The following is a 14,663-nucleotide window of genomic DNA, read 5'->3' as shown; positions in this document are numbered from 1 at the left end:
TTTTCTCAGACAAATGTGCTCAAGTCTCCAGTTACCTTCTTTTTGGTGGTGAAGAGCTGGACAATGATCCAGAGACTGATCCCAAAAGCAACAACAGAATAGATGTAAAATCTGTGCAGCCACAAGGATGCCAGGCAAGTGTAGGAAAAGTTCCACATATCCATTGAGACATCTAAAGCTAGATTAAATCACAGATTTAGCAAAAGCAGATTTCTTCAGTATGAATTTAGAATAAGCACACAAAAAAGTCACACCACACCCACAGACTCATGCCATCAGCTATTCCCAGGCTCTGCAGAAAACAGCTTCTGGTTGAAGACACAACGCTACGGCTGAATCAGTGACCTTCACCTTCTCAGCGGTGCGTACACAGAGTTTCACCTGCCTACCCAAGCTAACATTTTAGAAATCACACTGCAATGCTGGGCTTCTCTTACCTAGGGCAGGTTCTGTCCCAAGGAAAGGCAGAAAATACTTGCGCAGCGCCACTGCCTGAAAGTAAAGTAAAACGTCCTTGTTAAACATCAAGTGTATCTCACAGGCCTTAGCTTTCCATAGACCCAACACATGCAGATCTCTGGAGCTTTAAAATCCCGTGTCAAGGGGGAAATCATTCCCCCAGCTAACTGGGGAACAGAGCCCTGGCTTGCACACACGAGGTGCTACACTAATTACGACAACAGGTTGGGTACAGAGCATCAAGGCCAGACTGAAATCTGGATTCGATCACAAATACTTTCCCCGCGGTAATATCATGTGGGTGAGGTTTCATTTGGAACAGTGAAAATTGTTCTGAGCTGACTTTAAAACTCCAAGTACACCATGACTGTAGCCAGGGGCACTGCCTGTGTGGCCCCTGTGATTACTTATCAGGTACAAAACATTCAAGAGCTTAAACAAGGCTCATCTGCAACACATAACTGCCTGAGAAGCACCGAGCATGAAAGCTGGCTGCAGTCTGCAGGCCTCTTGCACCCTGCTTTGGCAGGCGTCTAACAGGAGCAGGAACACAAAAAGCTTGAAGAAGGTGGAAGCTTCATCTTGGTTCTCCCCAGGCTGCTGCTCATAGCATGAAATTAAAGCCCTCCTTCCCCTCGGCCAGCGACACCCAACCCCTGAGAGAAGCAGGGTGAGGGGACCCCGCTCCCAGCCGACCCCATGCCACAGGTGGGTGCCAGGCGCTGCAGGCAGGGAAGGCCTCCAACACCCCAATAATTACCCCACTGAAGCCCCCCACACACACTAATTACCCCCACTGAAGCCCCCCCCCCACATGCTAATTACCCCACTGAAGCCCCCCCCCGCTAATTGCCCCAACAATTACCCGCATGAAGCCCCCCCACGCTAATCACCCCAATAATCACCCCACTGAAGCCCTCCCACGCTAATCACCTCAGTAATCACCCCCCTGAAGCCCCCCACGCTAATTACCCCAATAATCAGCCCCCTGAAGCCCCCCACTGAAGCCCCCCCGCGCACTAATTACCCCCACGCGCTAATTACCCCCACCGAAGCCCACCCCCCACCATTAATCACCCCGCCGAAGGCCCCCAACATCCCCCCCGTACCTCCGCCCTCCGACCCCACGCGGCCGCGGCCCCTCACCCCCTCCCCTTCCGTTTCCCTCCGGACGCCATTTGCCGTCCCACAACCGGGCGGGGACGGCGGCGCGGCGGCCAACGGCCGTGCACAGCGGGGCGGCCCCGCCTCTCGCCGCCCCTCCCGCGGGGCTGTGTGGCGCAGCGAGGCGGCGGCGGCGGTTCGGCCATGTCCATCTTCACCCCCACCAACCAGATCCGCCTCACCAACGTGGCCGTGGTGCGGGCGCGGCGCGGTGGGAAGCGCTTCGAGATCGCCTGCTACCGCAACAAAGTCATGGGCTGGCGCAGCGGGGCGTGAGTCCGGGCTGGGGCGTGGGGGGGGGGCTGGCTGTGAGGGGGCAGAGCCCGCGGGGACCGGCGAGGGGGGGCGGCTCTGAGGGGGTCCGGTTCTGAGGGGGGCTCTGTGGGGCCCGGTTGTAGGGGGGGGGAATCCCCCGGGCCGCTCCGGGTATTGTCAGCGGGCTCGGCCCTGCCCTCGGCCCGTCCCCGCCGCCCCCTGACGCTGCGGTCGGCCGGCAGGGAGAAGGACCTGGACGAGGTGCTGCAGACGCACACGGTGTTCGTCAACGTGTCCAAAGGGCAGGTGGCGAGGAAGGAGGATCTCGTACGGGCCTTCGGGACGGATGACCAGACGGAAATCTGTAAGATGGTAGGTCCTGCGCCTCGCAGCACGCCCTGACAGGGCTTGTTACGGCTGGGGGACGTGAACGCCGCGCAGACGTGGGAGGTTGGTTGGTTAATGGAGGGCTCGCAGTGCTGCTGTGGGTGAAATCATTGTTTGTTTGCTAAAAAATGCATAGAGAGGGGCGGTAGCTCTCTGGTATTCTCTTAAATATTATACATTTATCCAAGTCTTCTGCATTTCATGCATTTATGCGTTGGAATAGGCTGCCCAGGGAAGTGGTTGAGTCACCATCCCTGGAGGGCTTTAAAAGACGTTTAGATGCAGAGCTTAGTGATAGGGTTTAGTGGAGGACTTGTTAGCGTTAGGTCAGAGATTGGACTCGGTGATCTTGGAGATCTTTTCCAACCTAGATGATTCTCTGGTAGCATACAGCTTTAATGCGCTGATCTCTTCAGACCCAGATGAGCCTTGAAGAATTTACTATCAAAGATCCGCCATTAAGGATGCAGAGAAAAGAAAAGGGTAGTCTCTTATTTTGGAGAGTCCAATTAAATGTTAAGAACAAATCTAGTTTCTTCTTGGCATGTTACAGATTCTGGGCTTGCTGTGGGTGATGACAGTTTAAATAAACCTGTGCCTTTCTTTTTGTAGTTTAGTGCTTCTGTGGTGTTTGTTGGTTGTGGGTTTTTTTTCTGACATCTTTCCAGTGTTGTCTGTTGTAACAATATACATTCTTATATGGTTATTTTTTTCAGCATTTCATGTCTAACCAAACCATTCAAGCAACTGTTAAATTTATCATGCAAGGGTTTTCAATTTTTTGCCAGATCTGCAACACTTACTAACCAATTTCTTTATTTTTTAACTGCAGATTTTATCAAAAGGGGAGTTGCAGGTGTCAGACAAAGAACGACAGACGCAGCTGGAGCAGATGTTTAGAGACATCGCTACTATTGTGGCTGACAAATGTGTGAATCCTGAGACAAAGAGGCCGTACACAGTAATCCTTATAGAGAGAGCCATGAAGGATATTCACTACTCCGTCAAACCAAACAAGAGCACAAAGCAACAGGTTAGTATTCTCTCAAAGTCAGCTTGTGCTCAGAGGTGTTGTCATCAAGTGTAATTTCTTTATGAGCATTTGCATAGGAATGAAAACAGGCTTGTGGTCAAAAGCTGGCAGAACGATTAGTTGGCTGGCTGGCAGCTGAATGCTGGGTACAAGCAGCTTCTGAAGCTCCTGTACTTTGTCTTTTAACTGTTCAGTGAAGGGAGAAAGATAAAAACTATTTAAAGCAGCATCAGTGATATGCCTGGAACAGAAATAAATGTTTTATGATTTATTTCAAGTGAGGTAGTAAATCAGTCCGTACATCTGAGCCATATGGGTTTCTACTGTTCTGTAGGATGACTGTCATTTAACATTATTTCCTATTTAACATTCTTTCTGGCGTGTTTTTTCAGTATTTGAAGTGACCACCATCAGCCATAACTCTGCCTTTTCTTTTTAGTCTAGCAAACTAGCATAATTGCAATCTCTTCCTGCAGCAGAGTGCCGGTGAACAGTACTGAGAAATGTCTGAAGCTAGTGCAGAAAAATTGAGGTTTTGATCTGTGTGGCCTTCTTAAGCAAGTGAATAAATGTTCTTTTTTTCTTTCTTCAATGTATCTGCAGGCACTGGAAGTGATCAGACAATTAAAGGAGACCATGCAAATTGAACGTGCTCACATGAGGTTACGATTTATCCTTCCAGCAAAGGAGGGGAAGAAACTCAAAGAGAAGCTCAAGCCACTGATTAAAGTTATTGAGAATGAAGACTTCCACGATCAGTTAGAAATTGTAAGCAATAAAGCAGACCTTGGGTTTCATACTTGATTTGACTATACCATGCTACAGCAAGAATTAGCATAGGGAAGTTGTTTAGATAAACTGCAAGGGTGCCACAGGTCTAAATCAGAGTCATGGTTTGTAGTCTTTAATGTCACACAATCGTACTGAAAGCTTGAAAGTAGCCTTTAGCGTACAGAGATTGCAGGTTCAGGCTGAGGGGAAGCACAGTGTAGTTTCTCTTAGCAGTGATTCTCCTATAAAATACCTAAGTTTCTCTGTATGTATGGAATTTTTCTGTTAGTTATTTGGTGGATCAGGCCTGTATTTTGACAATAGTCAATTATTTAAAAAGCAGTTTGTGGTAAAGGAAAATTTGCAATTGGTAAGAATCTTTGAGAACAAGTTAGAATCTAGCAACCTAACTGTCAAAACCATCATGTCCAGCATGCTGAATGTGCTGGAAATGCAAAACTTCTTTGACAAAAGAAGTTTTGATAAAAATTGCTTAGCAATTCTGCCAAGTCCCTATAGTAACTAAACAATACCTTTCTTTAAATGAAAATGAATTTTAGATCATGAAAAGTTGTTGATGAAAATTGAGTATTATTGCTTGACTGATTAAATGTGAAATATTTCAGGTGTGCCTTATTGACCCGGGCTGCTTCAGAGAGATTGATGAGCTGATCCGATGTGAGACAAAAGGGAAAGGAACGCTGGAAGTGCTCAGTCTGAAGGATGTGGAGGAAGGAGATGAAAAGCTTGAATAACGAAAACCTTTTTGATGCAGTACTACTTTAACAGCGTTCAACGGAATGACTGGTGTTAGCCACTCTTTTCTGTTAGGCCTTCTTGTTTTTTCCAATCTCTTGCTGCCAAATACTTTCTGACACTAATCCTTTGGGATTTTTCCATGCAGTGTGTTTTTTATCATTTTACACTTGCTTGGTTTACAAATGGTTTGCCTGTAGGAACATTTTGTGTCAGAGTTGCACTAATGAGGATTGAGTTAAGACTTGATATGGAAGTTACTATGGCTTTGGTTTACTTTAAGGATTGCTGATGAGGAGTGTTTGACTGATATGGCGCCAATCATTTTTGCTTAAATTGTCAGTGATGAGTGGAAGATTGCATATGTCACCGAGGGGTGGGTGTTGTACGTGAGGAGAGGAACCTTTGGAAAAGGGAGACGCATTTTCACTTTCAAACAAGTGCAAAATGTGGATCATGTGTAAACCAATCTCTTGGCGGCATGAAAACTCACCTATACTTCCATAATTGGCTGCTCAATAATTACAGTAATCTAAAGGACCATTCTTGTAGATTTTCTTCACTGGATATAACAGCACTCACTAACTTAGAAAAAATGTTCTCCAAATAACTTATTCATAAAATCTATTTAGCTACATTAATAAAAATGAATTATCATCTATTTATATATTATAGATACAGAAAGAAATAAAATAATTATTTTTGTTATAGCATAGGAGGTATCCCTGGCTGTGGTGATGCTTTTCATAGGCTGGAGGAGCAGCCTGCATTTCTGAGCTGTTCTCATTCACGCAGTGAAATGAACTGGGTCTGTAGCCTCTGGCCATTGTGCTAGACAGGCTTTTGTTGGGCCAGAATTCCCTCGTGGTAGCTGTGTGTATGTGTGCCTTTGCGTTTGAGTTTGATGCAGAACAATGCTTGCAGCTGTCCTTTATCCTGTGTCTCTTCATGCTGCTTTCTAATACACATGCAGAATTTCCAGCCAGCTCCTGAGGCATGGTGTATAGTTCTTCAAGTTTCTGTTAAAACTTGTCTCAAATGTATTAAACAAATGCTTTTTAACTTGCATATCTCAAAGAAGAGGGGAAAAGAGGATGAAAACTGGAGAAAGAGATATTAAAAATACCCTCAGGCCAAGCGGACATTCTTGGGAGACTGAAAGGCAAGCCAGCAGGAATTTAAGGGGAGCCTTTAGCATTATATACCTGTTTCCATGCTGACAGTATGCAGCAAATCAGGATTTGCAGGGCGGCCAGCTACTAGATTCCTGTTTTAGATGAGCATGTGCTACATTCATTCTGTGCTGTTTACTTTTGGAGCATGTGACCATGCCTGTTAAATGACAATTAAACAGACCTCTAGGTTGTGTTTTTCACATGACCTTTTCCTATGTACCATTAAAAGATGATGTGAATTTTCTAGATTTCATGCAGGGAGAGAGAGTCAACTGGAGAAAGATTTGACATGACACGTGGGCTCCTCTGCACCTGACTAGATCCTTGGTCAAAGGTTTCCTGTCTGAAGTTGATTTCTGCAGCAGCCTGTTGACATGAGCTTGTGTGAGGCTGGGTTCAATTTTCTTTAGTAATGTTTTGGGAGGACTTGCTGCTAGGGAGCCTGAGTTCTGCTGAAGGGTCATGAAATGGAGATTCTTGAACCATTGTATCCATCTTTAAATGCTTTCTATTGCCCCCAGGATAATCTTCCATCATGTTTAAATGCTGCCTAGGAAGGTTTAGTGGCATAATCTCTGTATTTGTGAGGTGGACACAGCTTAAATGTGGAGAGCTGGTGCTTGGATAGACAGGCAAAATTCCTCATGTATACAAGCCCTTAGCTGCTTGTCTTTCAAATGGCCATCTCTTCATTCACAATTTATGAAGCACTGAGGATGATGTTGATATTTAACTTGTCACTGGCACTTAGAACTAACATGTAATTCATAAATCTGCAAAGGAGACACTGAGCAAAAGCCTCAGATGACATTGTGTTGGTAATATTTGATTTCGTAATTCTGTAATTTCTTTGTTTTATATGTTCAACACTTAGAGAACAATAGGATGGCTTGAGTTACGGAAGCTTAACCTAAGCTGATTTATGAGCTTGGTGGAAGAAAGTCAATTTCCTTATAAAGTCTTTTTCTACAGATCAAATGTTAAAGATTTTCTATGGTAGAGGGAGCTTGGTTTTATTTATAAACATGCGTGCATTTCTTGACATGTTTGTAGTTCAGCAAGAATGTATGGTAAGCATCAAAATAAATACCAGTATTGATAGCTGTTCTTTCTGTTTTCAACTTTTGCCCATTTCAACGAGGATCATAGTCGTTTCCTGACTTATTAACTGAAATTTCGAAAGGAACGTATGTATGTAGTAATAGTCTCCTCTTGGTGTTTGAAGTAAGCTGGCAGCTTTGAGGTGAGTGCTGGTAATGGGCTTGGGTACACATGCCCACATTTTTTCCCTGAAATTTTCCTCAAAACTTGAGTTAAATAACTTTTTTGGTCTGCTGCATGTTGCTATTCTTTTTAGTTGTGGTCTTTCTGTTGAGGGAGGTGTTCAGTTTCCTGGGGATCTGTGAAAACCTTTAGGTGGCAGTGATTGGTCCGTAACCCATGAGTTTAAATGACACCGAATTACTCCAGTTGAGACAAGTATATCACCACTTACATAAGCGAAGTGGTGAAGCTTGCAAAGGTGGTGTTCATGAGAGGTCAGCCAGGCAGTACCCCCTTGAAGTCTGGGCAGAAGACAGCCTTTGAAAAGAAAGAATGATCACACAGGCATTGGATTTCACAAGTGGGCGATAAGAACTGAGGCTAGGAAGGAGAGGAGCAGAACGCAATAAATTAACAGGTAATTACTCTTTCCTGGTATGCTAGCCAGCCCTATACCATCCTGGTAGGATTCCTGACCCAACCTTTATACAGCTGTGAGAGGCTCCTCAAAGACGTACCCGATTCCTGGCGGGGCTTGGAGCGTTTGCAGGGCTGGGGAGGTTGAAACTGCCGTAGCCACGGCGATGGGATGCTGAGCAGGGTCCCAGCTGGCTGCCCGACCTTTGGAGGGCTGGGTAATTGTGCAGTGCTCGCTCTGTTGTCCCCTGCCAAAACGGGGCAGAGGGGGCTGTGGGTGGCCGTGGCCACGCCGTAGGGGCAGGTAGCAGCCAGGAGGTGCAGGGCAGCTGGTGTGGGTGCGTGGTGCCTGGAGGAGCCGCGGTGCCAGTTCCGTCCAAGGTCACAGACCGGCGGTGGCACCACCGGACAGAGGGGCTGCAGCAGCTGCCGCGTGCACGCCGAAGCTCGAGGCCGGACAGCTGGCACCATGCAGAGCCGCAGGGCAGACATCAGCCAGCAGACCCAGGAGCTGCGCAACATCATCACCTTGCAAGGTGCTGCTCCTTCGGCCTCGCGGGCACAACCCAGCGCGGGGGGCCCTCGGGGCGCAGGGATGTGTCAGGGTTGTGGGGTGCACTGGGATGTTGGTCTCCAGCGTGGCAGCCAAAACAAATGGGTGGCAGCCACACCGGGATGGGGCCTGCAGTGGCTGCCTGGTCCCCTGAGCAATGCGACCCCCTGCAGAAAGGGGCCATCGGGTCCCCAGCAGGGCTGCTCCCTTCCTGCTCAGTGGGACAGCCGAGCGTGTGGCTGCCCAGGCACTGGGGAGGCGGGATTTGGCCCGATGTCTTTGTCCCTTCCTGGCTTTTTCCCACTGCCCGAGCCTCTGGGGCAGAGGGGACGCATTTGTGCAAAAGGGGGCAGCAGCAGTGGGTGAGGATAGGCTGTCCTGTGCCAGAGCCTGGGGACAGGACATCATCCTGCATGGCACCAAGAGCACTCTAACATCCTCTAGAGCAAGGGAAGAAGTCTTTCACGCAGTCGTCTGAGGAAAAGCTCAGCCAGAACAGAGATCTGCTCCCCCAGCTGCGCAGGATGGTGCAGGAGGACATCCATGCCCTGGGCATTGCCCAGAAGGTACCTGCAGATCCCCTCGGCTGTGCCCCTGCTCCTCTGCTGGGTCTCTCCAGGAGCAGGTACCAGCCCCATGGGGCAACAACAGCATGTGACAGTCCCCAACCTGGCACTGATGTTCTCTCTGCCCTCTCCTGCCCGCAGCATGACCAGCTCATCATCTCCAAGGCTTGCAGAGCAGAGAAGAACTTGGACATTGTTTTGGCTGGCAAGACAGTGGAGGTAATGGGCAGGGCCTGACTGGCACCAGCTGCTGGCAGGGGTTGGGAAGAGACACTTGAAGGAGCCTTTGGGCCAGCAGCCCCCCGGTGGTGCCTGCAAGACCTGGGGTGTTCACAGGTCACATCCCATCAGAAACAATCTGCAGCTGCAGTGGGTGGACACCAGCACCCCCCTCTGCCCTGCCCCACCTCCCAGGGCAAAGCTCTCCCACCCTCAGCCCTGCCACGGCAGTGACCATTTCCCAGTGTCCCCGGGTCCCCGGCTCTGCTCTGGAATGAGCTTCCCAGGCAGGTCCCCATCCCCTCCCAACCTGCCTGCCCAGGGTGCCCGGGAGAAGCTCCAGAGCAGCATCTTCAAGCGGGTGAACGTCTGCAACGCGTTGCTGTATGAGGTGAGGCAGCGCGGCCGGACCCAGGATGAGCTGCAGCAGCAGCTGCAGCAGCTGCTGGATGTCAAAATCGATGACAAGCGGCTCCAGGAGCAGGTGCAGGTACATGCCACCCCTTCCCCATCCCGAGCTCCCCGGGCTTGGCATGCTGCGCCACCCTGTGTCCTGCCCCGCAGGTGATTCGCCAGCTGGAGAACAGCATTGAGAAGATGCTCATGAAAGTCCACACTGGGCAGAAGGTGACCCTGCTGTACCTGGCAGTGCGGGATGTCCTCAAGAAGGTGGGCTGTCCCCATAACGCCAGCACAGAGCACTGCGACGGACGTGCCCCGTGGCTGGGCTCTGCCTTGGGCCATCTGCTGAGGTTGGCTTGACCTGGGACTCGGAGAGGTGAGGCGGGGTGGCTCTGTGTGTCCCAGGAGCTGGCCTACCTGCCTCTGCATCTGGACCTCCTGCACGGGATGGCCGGGGTGTACCATGGGGAGCTGGAGGACATGGAGGTCATGGCTTTGGATGCCCTCAAAGCCAATGACATAGCCAAGGTGAGCAGCTGGGGGACTTCTTACATGCTTCAAAGCCTACAGAGGTCCAACAAAAACAGCCCCATGTGCCCAGGCTGGTGCATCTTCCTGCAGTAAATTGCAGAAGGACTGAGCTGGACCTGCCCACAACAAGCAGATGCCTCCATAGCTCCTCCAGCATCCTGCTCTCTGTGGCCCTGGGGCTGGGGACAGCCTGCTGGGAGCACTGGTGACAGTGAAGTCAGCCTGCTCCAGCCTCCAGCCCTCCATGCCCTCCGTACTCATTTCCTGTGTAGCCCAGGAGGTCAATTTTGGCCATCCATGGATACCAGCTGGCCCAAGGAGGTCCTTCCCAGCTTTGACAGCCATTTCTCCCTTCTCTCTGACTCTAATGTGCTCCAGGAGGAGCTGGCCAAGTTGGAAACAGAGTTCCTCGCAGAGAGAGAGCTCAGGCACTGCTCCCTGGCTGCCCAAAAGGTGCAAATCGATCGACTTTGGCTCAAGGATGCAAGTGAAAAGCACTTGAGAGCGGTGAGCTGGTGGGAGCTGGGGCAGGGGGCAGTGCTGAGACCCCCCATGGTGGGTGTGCCGCGGGGCCACCCTCCCCAGGTGCCAGCAGCTCAGGGGGTCACAACGAGTGTCCTTGCAGCAAGCCAGGTACGACCTGGCCGTGGACTTCTCCTCCCTGCTGCCACAGGACTCGCTGCTGGGTGAGTGCCTGGAGGGGTGCAGGGGCTGGGGAACCCGAGGAGGAGGAGGCAGCCTCCTTCCTCCCCTGCCCCTTTCTTCTGCCCAGGCACCAAGCTGGAGGCCACCAAGTCCCAGATCGAGCACGAGGCCCGGGTGACGTCAGAGGTGGAGAAGGCCAAGGCTGCGGTGCAGTGCTCCCGCCTCTGGGTGAGGGAAATCCCACCCAGGAACACCCAGCCGTGGGGAGCTGAGACTGCTCTGCTCACGGCTTCATCGAGGGGCTCCTCTCCCGAGCCCCCTGAAGCCCCTCTTGCTCATGGTTCCGACCCCCTGGGCCCTGTGGGCTGAGTCCTCGTGCTGTGCCCTGGGCAGGACATCACGGGCAGGCTGCTGGCACAGCAGAAGTCCACGGCGGAGCTGGAGCAGCACATCAGGGCATGCGAGGAGAAGAAGCAGGTGCTGAAGGACATGCTGAGGGACTTGGAGCTGAAGCAGGCAGAGCTGAAGTTTTGCCAGTCCCCAAGTGCCATCAGGTGCTGCTGGCCTCAGGCTGCAGAGGGCCTCCTGGGGGCCCAGGTCAGGATCCAGCCCATCCCTGGGGAGCAGGGCCACGTCCTCCTGCCATGCGTGCACTGGGACATTCATGTCCCAACAGGCCACCCTGCCTCTGTCCCCCTCAGCTGCCCACCTCTCCTGCACTAGGGCCTGCGTTCAGCAGGGTGCTCCCCGCTTTGGTCCTGACAGAGCACCCAAAGTCTCCCCGGGACAGCAGGGACATGGGGCAAGGAGGGATGGGTGAGATCCTCCTGTCCAGAGCCATGGTGGTGATAACAGGACCTGAGGCCACACGGTGGAGGTGTCTCTCAGACCCAGCCTGCCCCAGCCCCAGCAGGGCACGTGGAGGACATGTCCTCCCTGCCAGGCCTGAGCTGCAGTGCAGGCAGCATCCACTCCACAGCGTGGGCCTACCTGGGCAGTTTTTGCAACACTTTTGGGGTGTCTCTGCACGTGGGCACCCATACAGACGTGTGTGGGTCTGGTCAGCTGCAGGAGGCTGGAGGCAGAGCTGAGGACAAGCCTGCAACAGGAGGAGGCCCGGTTGGAGCAGGCACGAGCCCAGTCCCTGAGGAACCAGGAGCTCCTGCTCCTGTTTGAAAATGGCATCGACAACCTCTTCATCCGCCTGTACGGCATCGATGTACCTGAGCAGGTACAGGGTGCAGCGAGGGGCTCAGGACCCAGCTGCCACCAGGAGCAGGTCCTGCCTGTCCCCACTGTGTGTCCCCTCCCCAGCACAGGACCCATGGCAGTGCTACGGGGCATCCCAGTGACACTTGGTGCTGCTACCATCACCCCAAGCAACTCGTAATCCCTGTCAATGTTGTTCTTCCTTCTGGCCCCAGGATGTCTCCATCGAGCTGAAGGGGGTGGATGAGAAGCTGCAGTACTGCGAGCAGAAGCTGCAGCACCTGGTGCAGCGGGTGGCCTCCCTGCCTGTCCACAGCTACAGACCTGACGAGGACAACGAGGTGCGCAGGGGCCCTGTCCCTGCTGTGGTCCTTGGGGCCCTGCATACGGCTCCTCTGGGTGGCCTGTCCCAGGGTGTCCTCCCTGATGGGAGGATGGAGGTGGCCTTGGGGCAGGGCTGGGGTAGTGCTGGACACCGCAGGGTGCCCCCTTCCCTTGGGGGGACATCAAGGTGGGACACCCCTGAGGTTGCAACACCCGCCACCCCTTCAGCAATTACCCCGGAACATCTTTCGCAGACTTTTGTGAAGGTCAGGAATTTTCTGGAGAAAACAACCGCGAGAGAGCCGCAGAACCTGAAGATTTCCTTGGAGGACATAGGCTCTGTGGTCCAAGGTAGGAGAACACGGGGATAAGTCCCACAGCAACTGCCCCAGCCCATGGGACTTCTGGGTGTCCTGTTTTGCCTCCCACTGTCCCAGCAGACCCCAGCTCACAAGCTGATCCCAACCCATGCGCTGTCCCCAGACCCTGGGGCTGACTTTGGCTGTCTCCAAGGCTTTGATCATGGGTGGTTGTTTTTGGTGGGTATGGGGGAAAGAACAAAGGCAGCTGGTGGGGTGGTGAGTGCTGAACCACATCAAGAGGTGCTGTGGGTCTTCATCAGCCAAATGAGAGTCTCCTAAATCACCTGGCAGGGAAGAAGGACCAGTGCTCGTTTCTGTCTGTGGCCTCCTGTTAGATGCTCTTAGAGGAGATTGAGTGCTCAGCAGCTCACCACCTCTTTATTCACAACGAGGGAGATGTGGCCACCACCTCACAGCTCCAGACCTTTACAGGAAGCCCCAGCAGAGTCAGAGATGAACCACTGAGGTGGGGGTGGCATTGCCAGTGGATGCTGAGAATGGAAAATCTAGTTGACAGTGCCTGTGCTGGAGATGCCAACAACCCTCCGAGATGTGAAGGCTCTCCCTGGGGACACAGGTATGGTGGAGGTGGCCTCCAAGCCCCACTAAGCCCATTTGTTCCTGCTCTCTCCCACAGATCCCTTTGATTTTGCTGACAAAGACCACGGCCTGGTTCTCACCCGGGAGGACATCAAGAAGCAAGGGCTGCACCTGATTGAAAGCAAGATGAAAAGTGGCAAGAGGAAGTAGTGGTTGCTCCCCCAGAGCTCCTGATGCCTCAGACCACCCCCTGTGCCCTTTTCCCAGCAGGTTTAATAGAGCAGAGCTTTTTCATCCCTCCTAAGCCTGTGGTAAGGCTGGAAGGGTGGGGATCTGGGAGGTGGTCTTGTCCCACTGCCCTCACCTGCTGCTCACCCTACGGAGCTGGGGACAGCTGGGGACATGCTGTGGTTTTCCCCCCTGGAGCAAAGCCACGGGCAGGCTGGCTTTCTTCCCCCTTGATCCTGTAGGGCTAGTTCCACTGTGGGGTCTCTGGTCAACCCCAGCCCCAAAAGGCTATGCAGAGAGCAAGGCCACACACTGGGACAAGAACAAACAGGTAGTGGCACCTAAGCATGCAGGTGCCCAAGCAGGCAGCAGGACTTGAAGTCATGCACTGAAGTATGGAAGAAAGCTGCCTGTGACTGATTTAATCCCATGGTGGCTCCTTGCAGGAGGTTGGGTGGTGACATGGCAATGATGGATGGGGACACAGCAGCTCAGGAGGGTTGGTACCACCTACAAGGAGTCCCAGAGCTGCAAGGCACCAGGTCATGCTTTTGGTCCCTTCAGGTTTTTTGGTGAGGTTCCGGAGTAGGAGCTGACCTACCCACTGGGTTAGATTTAATGGAATTGCACTAGGCACAAGGCCACCCAGCATGGACCTAGTTGCATGATCTTCCCACTGTCCCACGGCTCTGAGACAGCTGGGGGGGGAAGCGTATGGGTGGTGGGGCAGCCTGGGTGGGCATAGCACCTCTGGACAGGTGCATGGGGAAGGAGGGACAGATCCTGCCTCGAGAAGGAGGAACTAAACATCAGATGAAGTCCCCAGACTGGGGCTGTCCAACCTCTTCTTGGACCTCTTGTGCCTCTTCCTTCCCCTGTGGCCTATGCACACATCATTCAGTCCCTGCTGACAGCCTTGAACTCCAGGCATCAGCTCTGGGCTGCAGGGAGGTGCCTGGAGGTGACATCGAACCCAGTGGGACCTGGAGAGCAGAGGATGCCCTGCCAAGCCTGGTGGTGGGTCGTAGGCACCTGGCCCTACCAGGACACATCATCTTCTCTGCAAGCAAAGGCACACATAAAACAATGCTGCAAATAGATGGTGCTGTTTCCCCAAATACAGCCAGCACCAAGGGCTTCTGGCAGGGACCTGTACTCCCTTCTGGTGACCCAGAATCTGGTGACACCACATTCCAGCCCACAGGGGGACATCGGCACTGTCATTTCCACGTGGTGTCTGCACTTGGTGCTGACATCACTTGCGACTTCATTGCTGTGCAGAAGGGAAGGGCTGTTTTTGCTGAGCCTCCCAGGGGATGGGCAGGTCACACCAAGTATTCTTGGTGGGTTTTGTGAGACTGCAGATATAGAGAATATATTGCAAAAAGCACAGCCTAATTTGTC

General features: G+C 52.3%; 3 protein-coding genes across 4 annotated transcripts in view; 2 read left to right on the top strand and 1 right to left on the bottom strand.

The window, feature by feature from the left end:
* The window catches only part of LOC118254048 (S-adenosyl-L-methionine-dependent tRNA 4-demethylwyosine synthase TYW1-like), a 110,635-nt gene extending 109,006 nt beyond the window's left edge, over positions 1 to 1,629 (bottom strand). The window contains exons 1-3 of one of the 2 annotated variants that reach the window (XM_035559016.2): positions 1,569 to 1,629; positions 438 to 492; positions 36 to 178 (exon numbers count right to left, since the gene is read on the bottom strand). In XM_035559016.2, coding sequence (XP_035414909.1) covers positions 36 to 164 — 129 coding nt within the window. In that variant the 5' untranslated portion in view covers positions 165 to 178; positions 438 to 492; positions 1,569 to 1,629. Of the gene's footprint in view, positions 1 to 35; positions 238 to 437; positions 493 to 1,568 lie in introns of those variants that run through there. The other variant, XM_035559017.2, reaches the window with a different exon arrangement.
* SBDS (SBDS ribosome maturation factor) lies at positions 1,625 to 7,101 on the top strand. Its single transcript, XM_035559018.2, has 5 exons — positions 1,625 to 1,895; positions 2,121 to 2,250; positions 3,098 to 3,298; positions 3,902 to 4,066; positions 4,696 to 7,101. Exons 1-5 carry the CDS (start codon positions 1,768 to 1,770, stop codon positions 4,822 to 4,824), a joined length of 753 nt encoding a protein of 250 aa, XP_035414911.1. The 5' UTR covers positions 1,625 to 1,767; the 3' UTR covers positions 4,825 to 7,101.
* A 1,048-nt stretch (positions 7,102 to 8,149) lies between these two features.
* On the top strand, positions 8,150 to 13,241 carry CCDC183 (coiled-coil domain containing 183). Its single transcript, XM_035559103.1, has 14 exons — positions 8,150 to 8,216; positions 8,678 to 8,799; positions 8,941 to 9,018; positions 9,341 to 9,508; positions 9,583 to 9,687; positions 9,826 to 9,948; positions 10,330 to 10,458; positions 10,577 to 10,637; positions 10,724 to 10,824; positions 10,990 to 11,150; positions 11,662 to 11,827; positions 12,021 to 12,146; positions 12,384 to 12,480; positions 13,129 to 13,241. The coding sequence occupies exons 1-14, from the start codon at positions 8,150 to 8,152 to the stop codon at positions 13,239 to 13,241; spliced, it is 1,617 nt and encodes a 538-aa protein (XP_035414996.1).
* Positions 13,242 to 14,663: the final 1,422 nt, after the last annotated feature.

Source organism: Cygnus atratus, chromosome 20 (genome assembly GCF_013377495.2).
Source record: "Cygnus atratus isolate AKBS03 ecotype Queensland, Australia chromosome 20, CAtr_DNAZoo_HiC_assembly, whole genome shotgun sequence".
In the NCBI taxonomy this organism is placed as follows: Eukaryota; Metazoa; Chordata; class Aves; order Anseriformes; family Anatidae; genus Cygnus; species Cygnus atratus.
This window is presented reverse-complemented; position numbering and strand designations above follow the sequence as displayed.

What these genes read in the sequence shown, in the direction of transcription:
- SBDS (XM_035559018.2), top strand. Translation starts at nt 1,768, where the DNA reads ATGTCCATCTTCACCCCCACCAACCAGATCCGCCTCACCAACGTGGCC. An exon ending in ATGGGCTGGCGCAGCGGGGC is followed by an intron (nt 1,896 to 2,120) that starts GTGAGTCCGGGC and finishes GTCGGCCGGCAG; the next exon opens with GGAGAAGGACCTGGACGAGG. An exon ending in AGACGGAAATCTGTAAGATG is followed by an intron (nt 2,251 to 3,097) that starts GTAGGTCCTGCG and finishes TTTTAACTGCAG; the next exon opens with ATTTTATCAAAAGGGGAGTT.
- CCDC183 (XM_035559103.1), top strand. Translation starts at nt 8,150, where the DNA reads ATGCAGAGCCGCAGGGCAGACATCAGCCAGCAGACCCAGGAGCTGCGC. An exon ending in CAACATCATCACCTTGCAAG is followed by an intron (nt 8,217 to 8,677) that starts GTGCTGCTCCTT and finishes AACATCCTCTAG; the next exon opens with AGCAAGGGAAGAAGTCTTTC. An exon ending in CATAGGCTCTGTGGTCCAAG is followed by an intron (nt 12,481 to 13,128) that starts GTAGGAGAACAC and finishes TCTCTCCCACAG; the next exon opens with ATCCCTTTGATTTTGCTGAC.